The sequence below is a fragment of the Myotis davidii genome, unplaced genomic scaffold (assembly GCF_000327345.1).
Source record: "Myotis davidii unplaced genomic scaffold, ASM32734v1 scaffold290, whole genome shotgun sequence".
In the NCBI taxonomy this organism is placed as follows: domain Eukaryota; kingdom Metazoa; phylum Chordata; class Mammalia; order Chiroptera; family Vespertilionidae; genus Myotis; species Myotis davidii.
This window is the reverse complement of record NW_006285049.1, coordinates 4,953,686-4,973,727: the sequence shown is the minus strand read 5'-3', so window position 1 is coordinate 4,973,727 and position 20,042 is coordinate 4,953,686. Positions and strand designations below refer to the sequence as shown.

At 37.5% G+C, this 20,042-nt stretch overlaps 1 protein-coding gene across 1 annotated transcript in view; it reads left to right on the top strand.

Moving 5' to 3' along the window:
• The window catches only part of TMEM117 (transmembrane protein 117), a 208,363-nt gene that overhangs the window by 122,518 nt on the left and 65,803 nt on the right, over positions 1 to 20,042 (top strand). The window contains exon 3 of the mRNA XM_006755530.2: positions 5,218 to 5,377. Coding sequence (XP_006755593.1) covers positions 5,218 to 5,377 — 160 coding nt within the window. The remainder of the gene's footprint in view (positions 1 to 5,217; positions 5,378 to 20,042) is intronic.

The window sequence follows — 20,042 nt, the reverse complement described above, 5'->3', positions numbered from 1 at the left end:
CAGAATGAATTCTGGGAAGGGTCTGAGGGCCGATGTGAGAAGTGCCACATGAAACATTAAGCACAGTGCATCTTTCCTTGGTCTACAGAGCTCAGAGGTACACGTGCAGATGCTGTGATCATGTGGCAACACTGTTTGGTGAGATGATTGCCCAGGTACTCCTGCACACGTGTGTATGAATTTGTTTAGATGATGAACAAAAGTTAAATTTAAAACATTACCATAAAAATTTTGCAACCCCCCTCCCCACGAATGTCTATGAAAGTAGCTCTAATTGAGAAACACTGTCTTAAATGATTTTATCACCTTTTATCCCACACTCTACGAAAACTTAAGAATCCCGTATGAAGTTTGTTCTAGAATTACAAGATTAACTTAACATCCTTTTGCAGTCTCTAGGGTGAAAGGTTAATATGTTTTGGTAATAAAAAAGCAGTCACAGATGACTGACTTTTTTGTCCAATTCTATGTTCTCAAGTCCTTAAGGAATGATATTAATGTGAACACGTCAATTTGAAGCTTTATTCATGTTTGTCCCCTGCCATTATAATAAAGGTACATGCTATTCACTGAGAAAAAAAATTTTTTTTTTTAAAAAAACCTAATGCCAATTCTTCTCTCCCTTGATTTAATGTCTGCTTTTAGGCAATTTGACTATGCCATAAGTCTATCTTAAAGTGGTTATGAATGGAAGAAGGAAAACTAATTTAGTTACTTAGAGTTAAGTATTTTTGAAAATCCAGAAGTTAGATTAGAATGACTCAGACTATGAAATAAGCCACGTTTGGGGGGATTATCTACATTTACTTACATGGATGACTCTGTCTCTGGTGACCATATAAAATAAATATTTGAAGAGGCTATTAAATGCCTATGTTTCCAAATGAGATCAAGATGAGATTAAATTTTTGAGAATACTGCAGATTTTCAGCTGAAGAAGGAAAGTGGTTTACCACAGGACAAGTCCTCCTCAGAGTCAGTAGATCTAAGTTCTCACTGAAGTTCAGTCACTGGCTGTCTGTGTGACACAAGCCAGTCCCCTAACCTGTCAGGAAGCATTTTGCTTCTTCACTTGACGGGCAACTCCTGGTGCACATGTACATTCACACTTGCTTAGCAGCCGGTCCATGGCATCCAGGAGCCCTCCCAGAGGTCAGAAGCCATTGGCTCAGAAAAGTTTTCTTAGCCCTTCTTGTCTCAAGTTCTAATCCTTATTCATCTAAGAGGAATTAGCAACAATTGAGGAAAAGCAAACAAATTAGAATTTGAAAACATGAAAGTGAGATTCACCCCTCAAGCTGATGATTATTTATGAGTTCTTTCTATTTGGTGGCCATCAACCAGTCAGCAATATTGATGAGCCAGGATGTCCTGCTGGTGCTGGCTGCAGCCTGAAGGGAAATAATCCAGATAATTGCTTAATTAGATGCTTCTTAAAGAGAGAAGCTGGAACTCCCCAAGAAGCATGGTCCAGAGTAAGCATCTTTTCAACCATATTGCTTCAGTAAAACCGAAGGATGTTGTATGGATGGCCGGCCTCCCTCAGGTTCCATGTCTGCTGCCATGGACATATTCCTTTTAGCTCTTGCCTGGCAGTGGGTGTCAGCATCTGTCAGTTTTAGTTTTCACTGTTAAGTATTCCGGATGATAATTTTCCAAGGAAAATAAATGAACTCTTAGCTACAAACATTGGAACAGGAGGGTCCTAGCAGGTGTTTCCTATGAGAGGCCATGTGGACAGTGGTTAGGACAGACCGTCATGAGTGAGCCTGGGTTTGAGTCATCTTATGTCACTTATATCTGATATTTTACATAACGTACGAAGTCTGGAACCCTAGTTGGGTTATTTGAATTTTCTGTAACTCAGTTTGAGCAATTGTAAATCGAGGGTGGTGATAACAGGGTTGTGGTTAGGATCGTATGAGTTAATTTGTGTAAAGTACTTACGCCAATGCTGTGCACATTGTAAGTGGCATATTGCTGTAATTGCAATTTGCTATTATTACGGTCCTTTTTTTCACATAAAAGTTATTTATTTTTTATAAATCCAAACTGGGTCTTTTAAACTGGTGTTGTGACTGAATTATCATAGCATGGTAAAAATATAACAAAATAAGCAGTGGCTCAGAAATCAAACCACATGCAACACATTTATTTTTTCAGCCAAATCTAGCCAAAGCACTGAATATAATTTTGGAGCTCTAATGACCAATTAATGTATTTTGGTTCCCCTATTCATTTTCTTTTTTCTGTTCTCTGGAGTCTTTATTTTTAGGGCTCTTTCTGTGAGCTGTATGTATGCATATTTAATAATTGCCATTTTTATTCTCTTTATAGTATTAAATATTAAATGTCAGACAGAATACCTCCTTTAATTTCCCTTTGGAGTAATAAAATATTACCAGTAACTTTTTCTTGCGATCTCTGGCAATACTCTTTGTCAAAACAGAAGTACTTAATAAAGTCAGGAATACACCTATGAAAAGCTCTTAGAATATTACATATTGGAGTAAATGAAATATATTAAAGCAAACATCTGAGAGGTGAATTGATACAGATTTGCTCTTAGGAAGCTCTCATACAACAGTCATTATGAGAAACTCCAATTGCCAAAAAAATATTTTAACGATTAATTTTAGTGATTTCATTCACAATGAGATTATCAACATGAATAAGAACAATTTATTTAAAAAATCTTATAACCAATGAAGTTTCTGATTGCTCAGCAGACACTTATTCCAAACTCACAGATTTTGACTTCTAAAAAACGTTGCTCTGAATATTTCATGTTACAGCATCAATTTACATATGTAGACCAATGAAGTAACATTAGACTATGAATTCCTATATAATCAGTTTTCCTCACAAAAGGAGCTTCCAGGTATCTCTTAGGGAAAGTGCAGGGGAAGATATTAAAAATACTAACCTGTAGACCACAGACTCTGAGTAAGATAAAGGGCACTGCCCGCAGAGCTGGAGCATGGTGCTGGAGCATGCTGTCTCCTGGGCTTCTCACCTTGGTGCTGAGTATCAGGGAGGTGAAGGGCTTCATGAAGGAGGCGGGGGAGGCAAGGAAGGATGAGCTTGTGGGACCTGGGACCCTATTTACCAGCCTCGTCAGCCATGCAGTGCAGCCTAAGGAACTATATCTATTCACAGCATCCTGTGGGACATCATTTGAAAAGCTAAGTGTGATGAGGAATTACCCTTATTACCAAAAGGACCTTTGAAGAATAGTCAATATTTATCTTTCCTTCATGGAGGTTGTTATATTCCTTGTTGACAAGAGAAATTGTGGTAATTTGACTAAAGTTTCTCAAACTCAAAAAAAAAACCCAAAACACAGGTTCACTTAACCTGGAGAAAAATTTGTTTAAATTCTCATTTTTTTAATATATTTCACTATATAATATTTGCAATGTTTTTCTGTTGAATTGTAGAAATAATTTTTATAATTATTTAATCCATTTGAATTTCTGGAAATAATCAAAGGTATTCTAAATGGTGGTAGAGACTATCTGTAATTTACATTTTGGAGATCATGAGTCAAATTATTTTGAGTTTGTAATTTTAATAATATTAATGCATTTTTATTATAAATTTTTGTTTTTCAAAAATGAAATAATATATATTTTTTATCTCTGGTGGTAATCTAAGAAGGTATTTGTTATATCCATTATATCAAAATTCAAAATTTATGCTAATAATTTGTTCCAAATAAGATGTTTTGAAGAGAAAACCCAAAATTTTGTTTTAGAAATTTGTATTTTATTCAATTCAAAAGAGAAATCTAGGATAATTTGCATCATTGTTTTTGGAATATCAATTATAAAAAATTGGAGGCCAAAAACAGTTTGTTAATTTCCAAAATGGATAAGTATTCATCTAAGGTATAATTCCATATTTATATACTTTTTTCATTATTTTCTTTCTTTTAGTATTTCTTTAGATACATATTTCTTAAAACTACTTTTCTCTTTTATTTTCCTCTTTACAGTTCAAAACAATATTGAGGTATCAATATAGCTCTGAAAGAACAGCATTGTGGACAGTTCTCTGGCAGATTAAATCTGTATTTTAGATTTACTTTGAATGACAATATTAAAGACTAATTTAAGTATCCTATATAATAAAAACCTAATATGCTAAGTATCCTACTGTTCAACCGTTTGGCCAATTACTATGACACACACTGACCATCAGTTGGCATGTAGAGGCAGACACTTCGACCGGTAGGTTAGTTTGCTGCTGGGGTCCGGTCTGTCGGGACTGGGCAAGACAGGCTGGACACGTCCTGGAGTCCTCCTGCCGTCCCTCCCTGGGCCAGATCGTGCACCGGTGGGGTCCCTTGGCCTGGCCTGAGCCCTCTCACAATCTGGAACCCCACAGGGGATGTCAGAGAGCCGGTTTCACCCGATCCCTGCAGGCCAGGCCAAGGGATCCCACCAGTGCACACGTGCACCGGGCCTCTAGTTTTTTAATAAAGAGCTTAATTGATAATTATTACAATTTTTAAAAATGTTCATTGAACTTGTATCTGCATATAATTATGAAAGATTTTATGGGAGCTACAAAGATATATAAGAGAAAAATCTCAGGCCCCTAGTATCTTATAACAAGCAATGGGCAATCGGACATCATGTGACCTACATAGATCACTAGGCCACAAGCTATCTACATCATGAGACCTATGAGGAGAAGTTGGCATGTAGAGGTGGTTTCTCTATAGAGCTCATCAGGCTATTAGGAGAATGATGGGAGGTCTAACTCTCTCTCTCTTTTTGTTAAAAGCTAATAAAGTCCAAGGACTTCCTCACCCATTTATCATCTGTCTATGCTCTTCCATAGACATGTTCACCACCCTCAGTAAAGGATGTACATGCAGTGAGAATGTACACACCAATGTCCTCTTTGCCACACATTGCACTAACCAAGGTCATTTGTAATATTTTTGTTGTTAATTTCTTGCTCTGTAATCATTATCTTAATGTCCTTAAGGGAAACGCTTTGAGGAGATGCCATCATATCTTTTTTCTAATTGAGAGACAGCACTTAATTTACTTCTTTTTTCATCTTTCTTTTGGTGAATGTGCCTTAGGGTAGGTACTTGGCCAGGGGTAGTAGACATTTAATGTACTAGCACAGATAGCATGCACTCTCCACTGTCTGTGTGTTATTATGTCTGATGTTCTTTAACAAGTGCCTTGCTCCTTGCAGGACGGTTCTGTTCACTCTGACTTCTGTGGTTGTACTCGTCATTACAACTGACTGGATCAGCTGGGACAAGTTGAATCGGGGATTTTTGCCTAGTGATGAAGTTTCCAGAGCTTTCCTGGCTTCTTTCATCTTGGTCTTTGACCTCCTGATTGTCATGCAGGTAAGTGTCTTTGTGTTTCCCTCTTCTCATGGAAGCTGTGCTGCGCTTTGTTCTCAGTCTAGCAAACAAACACTATGCAGGGAAAGGCTCCGTAAAGCTAGAGGAGGGCATCCTTCACAGTTGCTATTAATGGGGCCATCTCTGATCATATTTGCAGCAATTTTACCAGGATAAGCCAATTAAGTTTTTATGAGAGGGGCACCAAAAATTCATTGAATGAGCATTGCAAAGTGGGCCCCTAGAAACCGTACAGCATGGTGGTGTTTCCTGCCAAGGCTTCAGGGGAAACAAAGCAAAACAAAACAAACAAAACACAAAAGACCCCCTGTCATTCAGTAAATGGAAAGCTGCAGAGATGAGGATGATATAGAGCCAGCAAAATGGGAATAAGCAATTGCCAAAGCAACTCAGGGTTTATAGCAGTTGAAATGGAATGATATAAAAATGCTCTTTCGGTTATGGAAATTATCACTTTCTTTCCGGATTCACCAGAGGTCCTTCCATTTTTATGTAAACAATATTTCTGCCCTGCTTAGCAACAGACTGTTTGTACAATAGCATCCTGCTAACCAGTGCTGCTCATGTAATCTTCCAGTGTTAATGCTTTAGGATCTTAGGAGTGTCCTTTGAATGGGACAAAAAGAGACATTAACTATTTCTTGGCATTTTATCTTGTTCATTAAATGTCCGTCCATTTACTAGACATTTTTGTGTTGCTTTCATAAGGTAATTTTGTTGTGTTTTTTTCTTCCCAAGGCATTATGTTATTAGAACAAAGGCTCCATTGCTGAAGGGAAAGTATAGTCCTTTGTGTTCTGAATTTATGTGAGATTTCACAGGATAGCAGATTGGTTTTCTCACTTATAGAGGTAAAAAGAGACCATTTTAAGAAATATTCTGTAGTGTTTAAATAGAGAAAGAGGAGAAAAACAATATATTTTTGTATATAATGTAGCTGAAACATTAGGTTCAACATGGTCCCTGGAGTATATAGCTATTTTAATGGATGATAATTTAAAAACATCATTGCTTTAAAAATTATTTGAAGATATAAAATTAAATTCCTTGTTGCACCTAAAAATTGATGTATTTATCATTTCTTCCACACAGTGGACAAAGCCCTGGGTTTTGAGTGAGAAAGTATTGGTGGGTTCCATATCTGCCTCTCCTTACTGTAGATCTTCCTCTGGATGTTTATAAGACTGAATTTATAGTACTTATGTAATGATGTATAATACATTGCTTGTTTAAAGGCTATTTTTTCTCTTTCCATCTAATACTCCTAATATACTTCCTTAAGTGAAATATCTGCTTTGGCCAAGTGGCCCACTTGTACCTCTTTGAATCCATCTTAGAGTCAAAGGTATAAGTAGACAAGTGCATCACTGTCTTTTGAATTTGTTTAAACATGTATTTGTGAAAGCAAAAGTTTTCTGATTTCCTACTACCATCCACTACCTCTACCTTATTTAAATAGTTTAAATTATTCTTCCTCTAGTTCACTAAAAGCAGGGACTTGAAGTGGGAAGACATTACAATGTACAGATATTATCACTCACTCAAAAATTACCTAAAGGAGAGAGGTGGAAGAAAGGAAGCATAGTCAGGATTTCTACAGGCGGAATGAGCAGGATTGGGCAGGGGAAAATATTCTAGATCAGTGGTTCTCAACCTTCCTAATGCCGCGACCCTTTAATACAGTTCCTCATGTTGTGGTGACCCCAACCATAAAATTATTTTCGTTGCTACTTCATAACTCTAATTTTGCTACTGTTATGAATCGTAATGCAAATATCTGATATGCAGCATGTATTTTCATTGTTACAAATTGAACATAATTAAAGCATAGTGATTAATCACAAAAACAATATGTAATTATATATGTGTTTTCCGATGGTCTTAGGCGACGCCTGTGAAAGGGTCGTTCGACCCCCAAAGGGTCGCGACCCACAGGTTGAGAATCGCTGTTCTAGATGAAAGAAATGGCATGAAAATGTTTACTGACTAGTAAAGTGTTGAAGTGATCAGAGTAGCCAGAGCACCAGATGACTGAAGATAGTTTTCACTGAGGAATATATCATTTTTGCTACAAGTAACAGTAACCCTGCCAAGCTAGCTTAATCCAAGGGGAATGTATTCCTGTGTCATAGGCTGTCCTACAGAATCAGGGGAGGGATGCATTTTGGAGACACATGAAAGCCAAGACTAAAGTATAAGAGGGAACCCAGACCTACCTTTGCTTCTCTGCCTCTCGTACTTTTTTATCCACCTCTGCTTTATTTTTCTCTTTCTATAAAGCAGCTTCTTCAGCTTCCCAGCTCACAGATGGACACAACCAACACCTCATAGGGAGACCATTCTCTAGGTGCCTAATTCCAGATTCCTGGCACAGGATTGAACTGTGCCCATCTGTGAAATGTCTGGAAGTGAGGCAGTCCCCCTCCCCCATTGCCCCACCCCATAGAGGAGAGAGGTTGGACCTCAACAGCCAAGTTAGTAGGTATCTAATACAAAGTGTAAAAATTAAGGCCCCAAAAGTAAGTTTTTTAACTCCTCTTTTTCTCCCCCGACACTGAGTCAGCTAGCCAAGCCTATTGATTCATCTTTTGCGCTTTCCCTTGTAGCTTAATCCTTCCTTCTCATTCCTCTGCCATTATTCCAGTCCTGTCTATCCTCTGTATGATCTATATATATAAAAACCTAAGCAACCGTACGACCGAACGACCAGAATGACTGGCTGACCAGTTGCTGTGATGCGCACTGACCACCATGGGGAAAACACTCGGTGCAGGAGCTTCCCTAGTTGCTGTGATGTGCACTGACCACCAGGGGGAAAACACTCGGTGCAGGAGCTTCCCCTGATGGTCAGTGGGCTCCCACAGCAGGAGTTCCACTCAGCCAGAAGCTGGGCTCATGGCTGGTGAGTGCAGCTGCAATGGCGGTGGTGGTGGCAGGAGCAGTGGGGCCGGGATGAGAGGCAGTGGAGCTGCGCCCGGCCCCGGTTGGGGTTCCTCCCCAGATGCCTGCTGCTTCAGCACTACTATATCCCTCAGGGTCCCAGATTGCCAGAGAGCACAGGCCAGGCTGAGGGACCCCACCCATGCACAAATCCGTGCACTGGGCCTCTAGTAGTAAAATAATCTACCTGTGGAACCTTCTGCCTCCAAATGTCCCGGGTCCCATATACCCTGTGCATAATCTAATCTGAAATATCATGTTGTATGTGTCACTTCTTAGCCAAAAATAGTCAGAGGTTCCTCATTGTCCAAGAAAGTAGCCAGTGACTCCTCATTGTGAGTGCCCTCCACAGTCTGGCCCTGGCTGTGTTTTCTCCCACGTCTCCGGTGCTCCAGCTCTACCGCTTGGCCCTTGACAACAGCACACATATTCCAGGATGTCTCTGAGCCTCTTTTTCCTCCCCAGATGAGTCTCCCTTCTACTGTGCTCATCTAGATCCTACCATTGAGGACTGTTCCAACTCCCCTTCATTGCAGCCATGTGATTGCTTCCTGCTCTTAACTTCTTGGAACTTTGTACCTGGACTGCAAATCAGCATTTCCTGACCCATGGAGCAGAAGCCATCACTTATAACTATCTATCCCAGGAGGCTCCCTAGCACACGGGCAGCAGTAGGCCCAGAGTAATAACTGCTTGATGAGGATAAAGAAGTCTCATTTCAGCACTGAGTCTCCTGTAAACCCTGTCCCCTTTGGGAGCATCATGTTGTAGTTCTGGGAACTAATGCATGTGGTACGAGAGTGAGTTTAAAGAAACAGAGCCCCAGAAGGCTGCTAGATTCCAGACATTTAAAAATATACAATACAAATATCCTAACAAGACTCTAACCAACTAAACTGTGATCTAATCCATTCCATATTCACATATTGCAGACAAAGGAAAAATAGAAAAGTAGCAAAATTAGTGGAAAAAGAGCCAGTACTTTCACTAAATGTTGTCCTCATTCAAGTTATTCAAGTGGTGTAAAAGCAATTAACCCTATGCTTTTCTAATGATAGAAAAATGTAACTTATACTTCCAAAAGACATTTTAATGTTTGGTAAAAAAAATAAAAAGTAACCATAAGAATATAGTACTATCGCTGTAAATTTTTAATTTTACCAAAACCAGCCATCTGATTCTGAATATTTGTAGTGAAAGTAGATTTATTTTTATGAGTATGTATTATAGGACTTTTCTACATTTAGTGTGAAAATTATTTGTTGTATCACGTTTTTCAGGAGTTCTAGTTAAGTCTCTAGAACTAAGGCAAAAACAGATGCCAGTTACATATAACATGACTCATTACTAATCACCCATTATTACAGGACATAAGAAGAAAATTATAAAGAACACTCCCTCAAAGGAAGGTTTAGCTCAGATTCTATTTAATATTTATAATTATGGCATTGAGGTTATTATACTGCTTCAGTTCATTAAATATTTAAATTGCAGGTATGTCCCACCCATTCATCTCCTTTGCTTGCTTGAAGAACAAATATATCTAAGATATATGAATTAAAAATATAATGTGTCATAGAGTAAGCAAAGAAAACAAAGCCTTAGGCGAGAGACGAGAGAGAGAGAGAGAGAGAGAGAGAGAGAGAGAGAGAGAGAGAGAGATCAGAGTAGACAGACTAGTAGGAGAAAGCTTCAAAGGAGAGAGAGTAGAAGGGCAGGCAGCTAGAATTTGAAAGGAAGAACAATGAACGAGAAAAAGTTTTTGAGCTGAGACTAGTATCATACTCTCCAAGGTAAGAACTCGGTTTTGTCCCATTAAGTTCAGAAAACATTTAGGAATTCATTCCTAGTGTGCATCACCTCAGGTGCTAGAGATAGAAGACAGGGGAAAGTAGAGAAAAGACCATGACACATTTTTTTTTGCAGGTATGTCCCACCCATTTCTCTCCTTTGCTTGCTTGAAGAACAAATATATCTAAGATATATGAATTAAAAATATAATGTGTCATAGAGTAAGCAAAGAAAACAAAGCCTTAGGCGAGAGACGAGAGAGAGAGAGAGAGAGAGAGAGAGAGAGATCAGAGTAGACAGACTAGTAGGAGAAAGCTTCAAAGGAGAGAGAGTAGAAGGGCAGGCAGCTAGAATTTGAAAGGAAGAACAATGAACGAGAAAAAGTTTTTGAGCTGAGACTAGTATCATACTCTCCAAGGTAAGAACTCGGTTTTGTCCCATTAAGTTCAGAAAACATTTAGGAATTCATTCCTAGTGTGCATCACCTCAGGTGCTAGAGATAGAAGACAGGGGAAAGAAGATCAAAGACCATGACACAGTCCTCAGGAGTTTGAAGTTGTGCAGAGGAATTAATAATTTAATAGACTGAACAAGAGTAGAAAAGTAGAGACATTTTAGAAGGAATTATATATTTGGAAGAACTATTCAGGCAGAAATTAATCATTTCCACCTTTGCCACTTTTAAATTCATCTCCCCCACTAACCCAGAATCTAGTTGCTGATATCGAGGGTTCAGAAGACAGGAAGTTTCTCTTTCTAACATAAAGAGTAACCTGTGCTTTTTACTAGACAGGAACAGGGAGGAAGAGAGAAGGAAAAGAGGGAGGAGAGGTGAGGAGCCAGAAAGATAGCTTTAGATGGGGATGATTTGAGGAGCCAGTAAAATTCTCCAGTGTGTGTGGATGGGTGGAGGTGGAATGGCGTAGACAATGGTAATGACCATAGAGACTGATGAAGTTATATCTTTTGTGAAGTTTTCAATGATTCTTTGTCTCTTATAAATGCTTTATATAGCTGAACTCTAGATATTGGGGTAGGGAGAGCATCAAGATGGCATCTGCTGAATAAAGTACCCAGGGGAAATACTTTGCAAGATCTATCTATACTATCTATGTCTATGTCTATATCTATTGTCATATATACACACACACACACATATACATATATATTCTTGAAACTTTCTTTGCTTTTACAACCTCTCCTCTAGAAGGCTTCTCTCATCAGGTTTGTGCGTGTGTGTGTATCTTAGATATATATATACAAACAGATATATAATATACAAATACATTATATATGTAATATCTTAGCTTTATGGATTTTAAGGTGATGTGAGAAGGCTTGTAGAAGAGCAGCTTTTAAAGAGAAGAAGAAAGATTCAAGGATCATATTTTGATGAATCTTCACATTGTTGATACATTTTTTCAACATTCCTTTCTCATAGTTTATCTATATACCTGCCTAATATCTTTGTACCTACCTACCTCCTATAACATGTGAGTTCCTCAGAGAGGAAACGTGTTTTTCAATTTTTTCATTTCCACAACTAGCTCATGTTCAGTGCACAGCAGTTTTACTATAAATATTTGCTGAATGAAAGAATAAAGGAAATGAACAAAGCATTATTTCAGAAAAGCCAAAAAACATGAGATTTTTCATGATGTAAAATATTTGCCAACAGCAGGAGAATGAACCATCAGTAATATTAGATTAGGTCATTTCCACTGAATTACAATTTTATAGATATTAAATATCCAAATAAAATATGAATAAATTCTTCTATTAAGTGTTAAAAAGGACTCTTGCTCTAGTTGAAAAGCATTTAGAGAAAAGTGATATTTTCTGAAAAGTAATTCTTAATGCACTGAAAAAATAATTATGAAAATTACATTCTACAAACATTTTACTGTGCAACATCTAAAATGTGTTTGCTTTCTGTTTTGTGCATGGTTCACAGAAGTAGGTTGACTAGTTTAAAAAATAGACCTTATGATTCTTGGTAGAATGTATTTTAAAACCCCATTGACCTGACTTTAGTAGGGCATTGCTTCTGAGGTCTTAGCTGTAGAAAGTAAAATCAATCACTTTAGAACTTAGGGCAGAACAACAAGCATGAACCTATTTTAATTAAACAGCCATGCTGTTTAGACAAATTGGCATATATTTTCAGAATGAGTGATTCCAACTAATTTTGTTTACAGGCTACTTAGGGAAAAAAAGGTTGTTTAAATGTCTGTCCACCATTTTAACATATTCTTCAGCTTTGTGAATACCTTATATAACCTTCTTCAAAGTATTTTAAACTCCTTTCACAATTGGTTTACATCTTCATTTTTTTTTTTACTCAAACTTTACACTCCTATTTGGAAACACGGTAATGGTAATTTCTGTCAGAGGTCCCAGCAAGGGTATATAATTTAAGGATTGCCTGGGTTAACCATAAATGCCTACTGTGTTTAGGTGCCTAAGACTTTGAATCTCACCCTTGTTTACTGTCACGATTTTGTGTATCTGACATCACTGCTGGCCCAATGGAAAGAGAGAATCTCTGTTTAAGGATAATCATAAAGGGGAGCCTCAATATATTTACTAGAAGCCCCAACGACTAGCCTCCAAACAGTAGACAGACTTACCCTGGTAAGTCAGATCCACACAGCATGGAGGAGTCCAGCCAAGTGGGCAGTCTGCAGGGTTTGCCAGAGAACACATCGTGGCAGGTGACTCATAATAATAGGAAAATTTCACCAGAAGGGAATAGTTGAACTGGACGCATTGGGATTAACGAGCAAAAAAAAAAAAAAAAAAAAAAAAAAATTAGGAGCTAATCATGGGTACTGGAGCGACAAATACACTTGAAAATGAAACTAATAATCTGGTGAGCATATGCTACAGATCACAATTTTGAAACAGGCAGTAAGTTTTATGAGGATTATTGTGAGCAAAAGAGATCACTCAAGTCTTTATGGATAATGTGGGAAGAATGTAGCTTGAAGGAATGATAAGATTTGGTTAAGCAAGTGGAAAATAGAAACATTTAAGTTTTATCCCAATTTAAATACTCTAATCCCCAAGGTATTTTCTTTTTAAAGAGCTAGAACATGATTTAAAAACTGGGGAATATATAAATTCTATACTATTGCACATGAGCAGTAATTTTTCAAAGCCACATGAGGCAACAAGATAAAACTTCTTTGAATTTTGCTTTTCCAACCAATAGACACATGATTGTTTCTAGGTGCTGTGGAATGATTAGTGCCTGATCATTACTCCAACACAATGCACCCATTTTGGGTCTCACCCCCATTTTTACACGTATGTTTCACAGTTGGCCCTGGAAGTCATGTGTAGCAGTTGCCACTTGTCATTGCAACTGTTTTACAAGATTTAAAAAGTACAATGTTGAAGACTGACCCATTCAGTCATTTCAGTAGGCCTCCAGCTCCTCTGTGGCAGGTTTTGAACTCATAGTATGGTTATCCTTCAAGTCAGAATGTTATAAGCTCTGCTAAATGTAAGCCATATTGACAGCCATTCATTTCAAATATCCTTTTCCCAATGCAGATGGGCCAATACTTTGTGACTACTCTCAATGGAGTGTCAAGCATTTGAGCTTTTTCTATGGGCTAATTTTTTAAGGTACAATCATAAAGTTAGAAACAAGTTAAAAAAGAAAGGTTGGCGGCAATGAAAATTTGAAAAAGCCAGTACAACAACCCCCAGTAACTCAGAACATTCACTTGAACCCATGCCTAAAATAAAAAATGAAAAACAAATATTTTATACAGACAACTTTAATATCTTAGAATCATAACATTTTAGAGCAGGAGGAACACTAGGAGCGTATGATCACCTCCTGGTATTTACAGCTGAAGCCTGAGGTCACCAAGTTAGTCAGTGGCTGGGCCCAGGCTAGAACCTGGGTCTTCCAAATCTCAACCCTCTATCCCAATTAGTCATTCCAGCCTCTTTTGATTTTAGCTAAGGAAAACGATAAAGTGATGATACATAAAGAAGCTAAGAGTCTGAGAAATAATGCATTGTAGCCATAATCTGCTCATAGAGATGCACACTAGGGGATGATTCTCACCCTTACCTGAATATAAGAAACATCAAAATTCTTAGAAAAATCTGAGTTCTCTGTTGATGGAAAGGTTACCTGAAGTTTCTGGTTTGGTAAGCCGGCAGTGGTGCCTGGGAGTTACTAGGCACCACAGATGATTCTTATGACAGTGGTCACCGCACTAGAGTCAACTGTGTGCTGGTTAAAAATGCAGATTATTTGGTCTGCCTCTTATCTAGTGGCATCAGAATCACTGGGGAATTTGTTCTGAGAGGTTGACTTTTTATTTCGTTAGAATCTTATTTCTCTGAAACTAACTGCTCTAAGTTAATACACTGGTAATAAGTGAATGTTTGTTGTTACTTTGATTCAGATGACTTTACATAAAAGAACCCCCCAAAAATTCCAAATTGCCAGGTATTATTAGAATTTATTTCATTTGATGAAGTTTGGGGAATTGTTCAGAATTTTACATCTCTCCTATAAAACTATATCATTCCTGTGGTGCATATTATGAACACTGAACAATTAAAATCAAATATGTGCCTGGTGTATTTTTCTCTTATTTTTGCTGAAAGTATATTTATAAATATCCCTTTGTTTAAAAAATGTATTTATGTCTAAGGTGCTTACCATTTCTTCAATTTTTGATTGCAATAGCTGAGTACATTTATTTGACAAGTTGAATAAGATCTAAAGTGCAAGAATAGCATGAAACCAAAGAGGTATATTTTTCTTAGTTTTACAAGAAAATAACTTTATATATAAATATATGTGTCTGGGTGTGGGATTAAGTGTTTATATATTTTTTCACTCTTCCCTGGGAATTCTAAGGAGGGTGAGTGCCAAGAAATATCCTTTGATTTAATGAATAGGGTCCAAGGTATGGATGGAAAAATGAAGAAACTGGAGACCTTGAGAGGGATTCTTGCCTATGTAGTAGGACAGTAGGATCTAGAAGGTTGGAAGGAATTGTTAGGGGGAAAATAGAGAAGAAATAGAGGTGACAGCTGCCACAGCCAATAGAACTTGGAAGAGAGAGAGGATTTTCTGAAAAGTTTGCTCTGCCATTTACAATGTTGTATGCTACGTCCAGCTTCCCAAGAAAATTTCAGTTAATATAATTCTACAGTCTTTTTGGCATGATTTTTCTCCAGCCCCAACTTCCTCTTTCAAATCAAAATGAACTATTGGGAGGAGTCAGTGAAAGACAAGGTTATGGAGGCCAAAATACATTCTGATGTTTGGAACGTGAAAATTAACGGGTCCTTACTTTTAATAAGTAAGTGGATAAATAAGGTCCGATGGGTGTATTCACCTTATGGCCACCTCTTCATGCAGCTTTTGAAGTTGTTTCCATGAAACTCTCTTTATTGACTAGAAGCCAAACTATGTCTCCTTTCAGGCTAGTGTAGCAAATCCCTTTCCCCTAACTACTCCTTAAACATAAGTGTCCTCTGAGGTTCTGCCCTAGCTTCCCTTAACTTTTCCTCTCAGCTACTTTTTCCACAGCAGTTTCAAGCTCTGCCTTGGCCTCAAGTCCTCCTTATAGGCTGGCCTTTCTCAGGGTCAAATGTCTCTTCTGGAATTCCGACCTGGAAGTCTAACCTGGTTTCTGAGGTTCATCATAACAAAACTACTAGCCTGTCATGAATACCCCAGACTGTTATCTACTCAGTCACTCAAGCCAAAAACCTGGGAAATATTCAAGATTTCCCCTTTTCATTTATCTTCAAGTTAGTCATCAAGCTTACACATTTTTCTTGCTAAATATCTCTTCAATTTCTTTCTCCTTTAAACCTGTATAACCTCTGCCTTAGTTCAGTTACCATCAACTTTCACTTGCATGAGTACAATACTCTTTGTTTTTAATTTAAATTCTTTATTGTTTAATCTATTGCATTTATCCACCATTGACCTAACGCGGGCCACCCCAGCCCCCAATACATGCCCTCACCCCACATAACCCCTCTATGTCCATTGGTTATGCTCATATGCATGCATACAAGTCCTTTGGTTGATCTCTTACCCCCTCAACCTCTGCCTTCCCTCACAGCTGGACAGTCTATTCTATGCTTCTGTGACTCTGGTCTATTTTTCTTCATCAGTTTATAATGGTCTTTATTATCCATCAATGAGTGAGATCATGTGGTATTTTTCTTATTTCACTTAGCATAATGCTCTAGAGTTCCATTCACGCTGTTGTAAATAGTAAGAATTCCTTCTTTTTTTTTTTTTTTTTTTACAGTAGTAGTCCATTTTGTAGATGTACCAGTTTTCTAATCCACTCATCTGCTGATGGGCACTTAGGCTGTTTCCAAATCTTAGCTACTGTAAATTGTCCTGCCATGAACATAGGGGTGTATATTTCCTTTCTGATTGGTATTTCTGATTTCTTGAGATATATTCCCAGAAGTGGGATTACTGGGTCAAATGAAAGTTCCATTTTTAATTTTTTGAGGAAACGCCATACTGTTTTCCACAGTGGCTGCACCAGTCTGCATTCCCACCAGCAGTGCAAGAGGGTTCCATTTTCTCCACATCCTCTCCAGCACTTGTTTGTTAATTTGTTGCTGATAGCCATTCTGACAGGTGTGAGATGGTACCTCATTGTCGTTTTGATTTGCGTCTCTCAGATGATTAGTAACTTTGAGCAAGTTTTCATATGTCTCTTGGCTTTCTGAATGTCCTCTTTTGAAAAGTGTCTATTTAGGTCCTTTGCCGATTTTTTTTATTTGATTGTTTATCTGCCTTTTGTTAAGTTGTATGAGTTCCCTATAAATTTTGGAGATCAAACCCTTATCAGAGATGACAGTGGGAAATATGTTCTCCCATGCAGTGGGCTTTCTTATTGTTTTGTTGATGGTTTCTTTTGCTGTGCAGAAGCTTTTAATTTGGATGTAGTCCCATGTGATTATTTTCTCCTTAGGTTCCATTGCCCCAGGAGCTATATCGGTGAAGATATTGCTACAACAAATGTCTGCTATTTTGTTGCCAATGGCTTCTTCTATGAGTTTTACGGTTTTCTGCCTTACATTTAAGTCCTTTATCCATTTTGAGTTTATTTTTGTGTATGGTGTAAGTTGGTGTTCTAGTTTCATTTTTTTGCATGTATCTGTCCAATTTTCCCAACACCATTTATTGAAGAGACTATCTTGACTCCATTGTGTACTCTTGCCCCCTTTGTCATATATTAAGTGAGCATAATGCTTGGGTCGATTTCTGGTTCTCTGTTCTGTTGCACCAGTCTATGTCTGTTCTTGTGCCAATACCAGGCAGTTTTGAGAACAGTGGATTTGTAATAATGCTTAATATCTGGTAATGTGATCTTTCCAACTTTGTTCTTCTTTCTCAAGATTGCTGCAGCTATTTGGGGTCTTTTTTTTTTTATTCCAGATGAATTTTTGGAGAATTTGTTCTAGATCTTTGAAGTATGACATTGGTATTTTAATGGGGATTGCATTGAATCTGTAGATTGCTTTGTGTAGTATGAACATTTTAATTATGTTTATTCTAGCAATCCATGAACACGGTATATTCTTCCATTTCTTTATATATCCCTCTATCTCTTTTCTAAGCATCCTGTAATTTTCTGAGTACAGGTCCTTTACCTCCTTGGTTAAATTTATTCCTAGGTACCTTAATTTTTGTGTTGTAATGGTAAATGTGTTTTTGTTTGTTTGTTTTTCTTTCTGGGAGTTCATTATTGCTGTATAAAAAAGCCATAGACTGCTGGGTGGTAATTTTGTATCCTGCTACATTGCTGAATTCATTTATTAAGCCTAGTATTTTTTTAGAGAATTTAGGGTTTTCTAAGTATAATATCATGTCTCCTGCGAATAATGACAATTTTACTTCATCTTTTCCTATTTGGATGCTTTTTATTTCTTCTTCTTGTCTGATCACTATGGCTAGCGCTTCCAGTACTATGTCAAACAAGAGTGGTAAAAGTGGGCATCCCTGTCTTGTTTCTGTTCTTAGGAGAAATGGTTTTAGTTTTTGCCCTATGTGTATGATATTGTCTGTAGGTTTGTTCATATAAGGCTTTTATTATGTTGAGGTATGATCCCTCTATTTCTACTTTGCTGAGAGTTTTGTTTTTGTTTTTAATCAGGAAAGGGTATTGGACTTTGTCAAATGCCTTTTCTGCATCAATTGATATGATTATGTGATTTTTGTCTCTCAATTATCTTTATGTGATGTATCATATTTATTGATTTGTGGATGTTGTACCAGCCTTGCATATCTGGAATAAACCCCACATGGTGTATGATCTTTCTAATGTAATGTTGGATCTGATTTGCTAGGATTTTGTTGAGGGTTTTAGCATCTATGTTTATCAGGGATATTGGCCTATAATTTTCTTTCTTTGTAGTGTCTTTATCTGGTTTCGGGATTAAGGTAGCGCTGGCTTCATAGAAAGATCTAGGAAGTGTGCCTTCCTCTTGAATTTTTATAATAGTCTGAGAAAGATAGGTTTTAGTTCTTTGAATATTTGGTAAAACTCCCCTGTGAAGCCATCTGACCCCTGGCTTTTGTTTGCTGGAAGTTCTTAGATGACTGCTTCAAGTTATCAACCTGTTGAGATTTGTTGATTCTTCTTGGTTGAGTTTTGGAAGGTCATATTTTTCTAGGAATACAGTGGGGCCTTGACTTACGAGTCTCATTAAGGAGCTCGTTAACTCAAATTACTCTGTCAACTCAAAGCAAAAAATAGGCCAAGAGACAGCTGGTATCTCAAAAAACTCGTTAGTTGGGACACTCGTAAGTCAAGGTCCCACTGTATGTCCATTTCCTCTAGGTTTAGTTTGTTGGAATAGAGTTGTTCATAGTATTTTTTTTATATAATCCTTTGTATTTTTGTAGGGTCTGTTGTTATTTAGCTTCTTTCATTTCTAATTTTGTTTTTTTGGGTCCTCTCTCTTTGCTTCTTGGTGAGCCTGGCTAGAGGTTCATCAATCTGTTTATCCTTTCAAAGAACCAGCTCTTGGTTTCATTGATCTTTTGTAATTTGGCGGGGGGGGGGGGGGGGGGTTTGTCTCTGCGTCATTTATTTCTGCTCTGATCTTTATTATATCCTTCCTTCTGCTCACTCTGTGTTTCCTGGTTGCTCTCTTTCTAATTCTTTAAGTTGTAGAGTTAGATAATTTATTACCATTATTTTCTTGTTTTTAAAAGTAGGCCTGTAATGCTATGAACTTTCTCTCAGGTCTGCTTTCACCATGACCCATAGGTTTGGGATTGTTGTGTTTTCATTGTTATTTGTTTCCAGGATGTTTTCAATTTCTTTTTTATCGCTTTGATAACCCAATCATTGTTCAATAGCATGCTATTTAGCCTCAAAGTGTTTGAATTTTTTTGATTGTTTTTATTGTAGTTGATTTCGAATATTATGCCATTGTGGTCTGCGTAGATGTTTGATATGATTTCAGTCTTTGTGAATTTGGAGAGACTTTGCCTGTGACTCAATATGTGATCTATTTTTGAAAATGTGCCGTGTGCACTTGAGATGAATGTATATTCTGTAGCTTTGGGTAAAATGTTCTGAAGATGTCAATGGAGTCCATCTGAGCTAGTGAGTCATTTAGGATAGTTGTTTCTTTGCTGATTTTTTGTCTACAGGATTTATACAGTGATGTTAGTGGGGTTTTAAAGTCTCCTACTATGATCATATTGCTGTCAGTCTCTCCCTTGATATATTCCAGAAGTTTCTTTTTGTTTGTTTTATTTTGTATTTTAGTGATTGAGTGCTCCTGCATTGAGTGCATATATTTTTACAAGAATTATCAATCCCTTTAGTATTTTGAAGTGGCCTTCCTTATCTCTTGTTATGGCCTTCACTTTGAGGTCTTTTTGTCA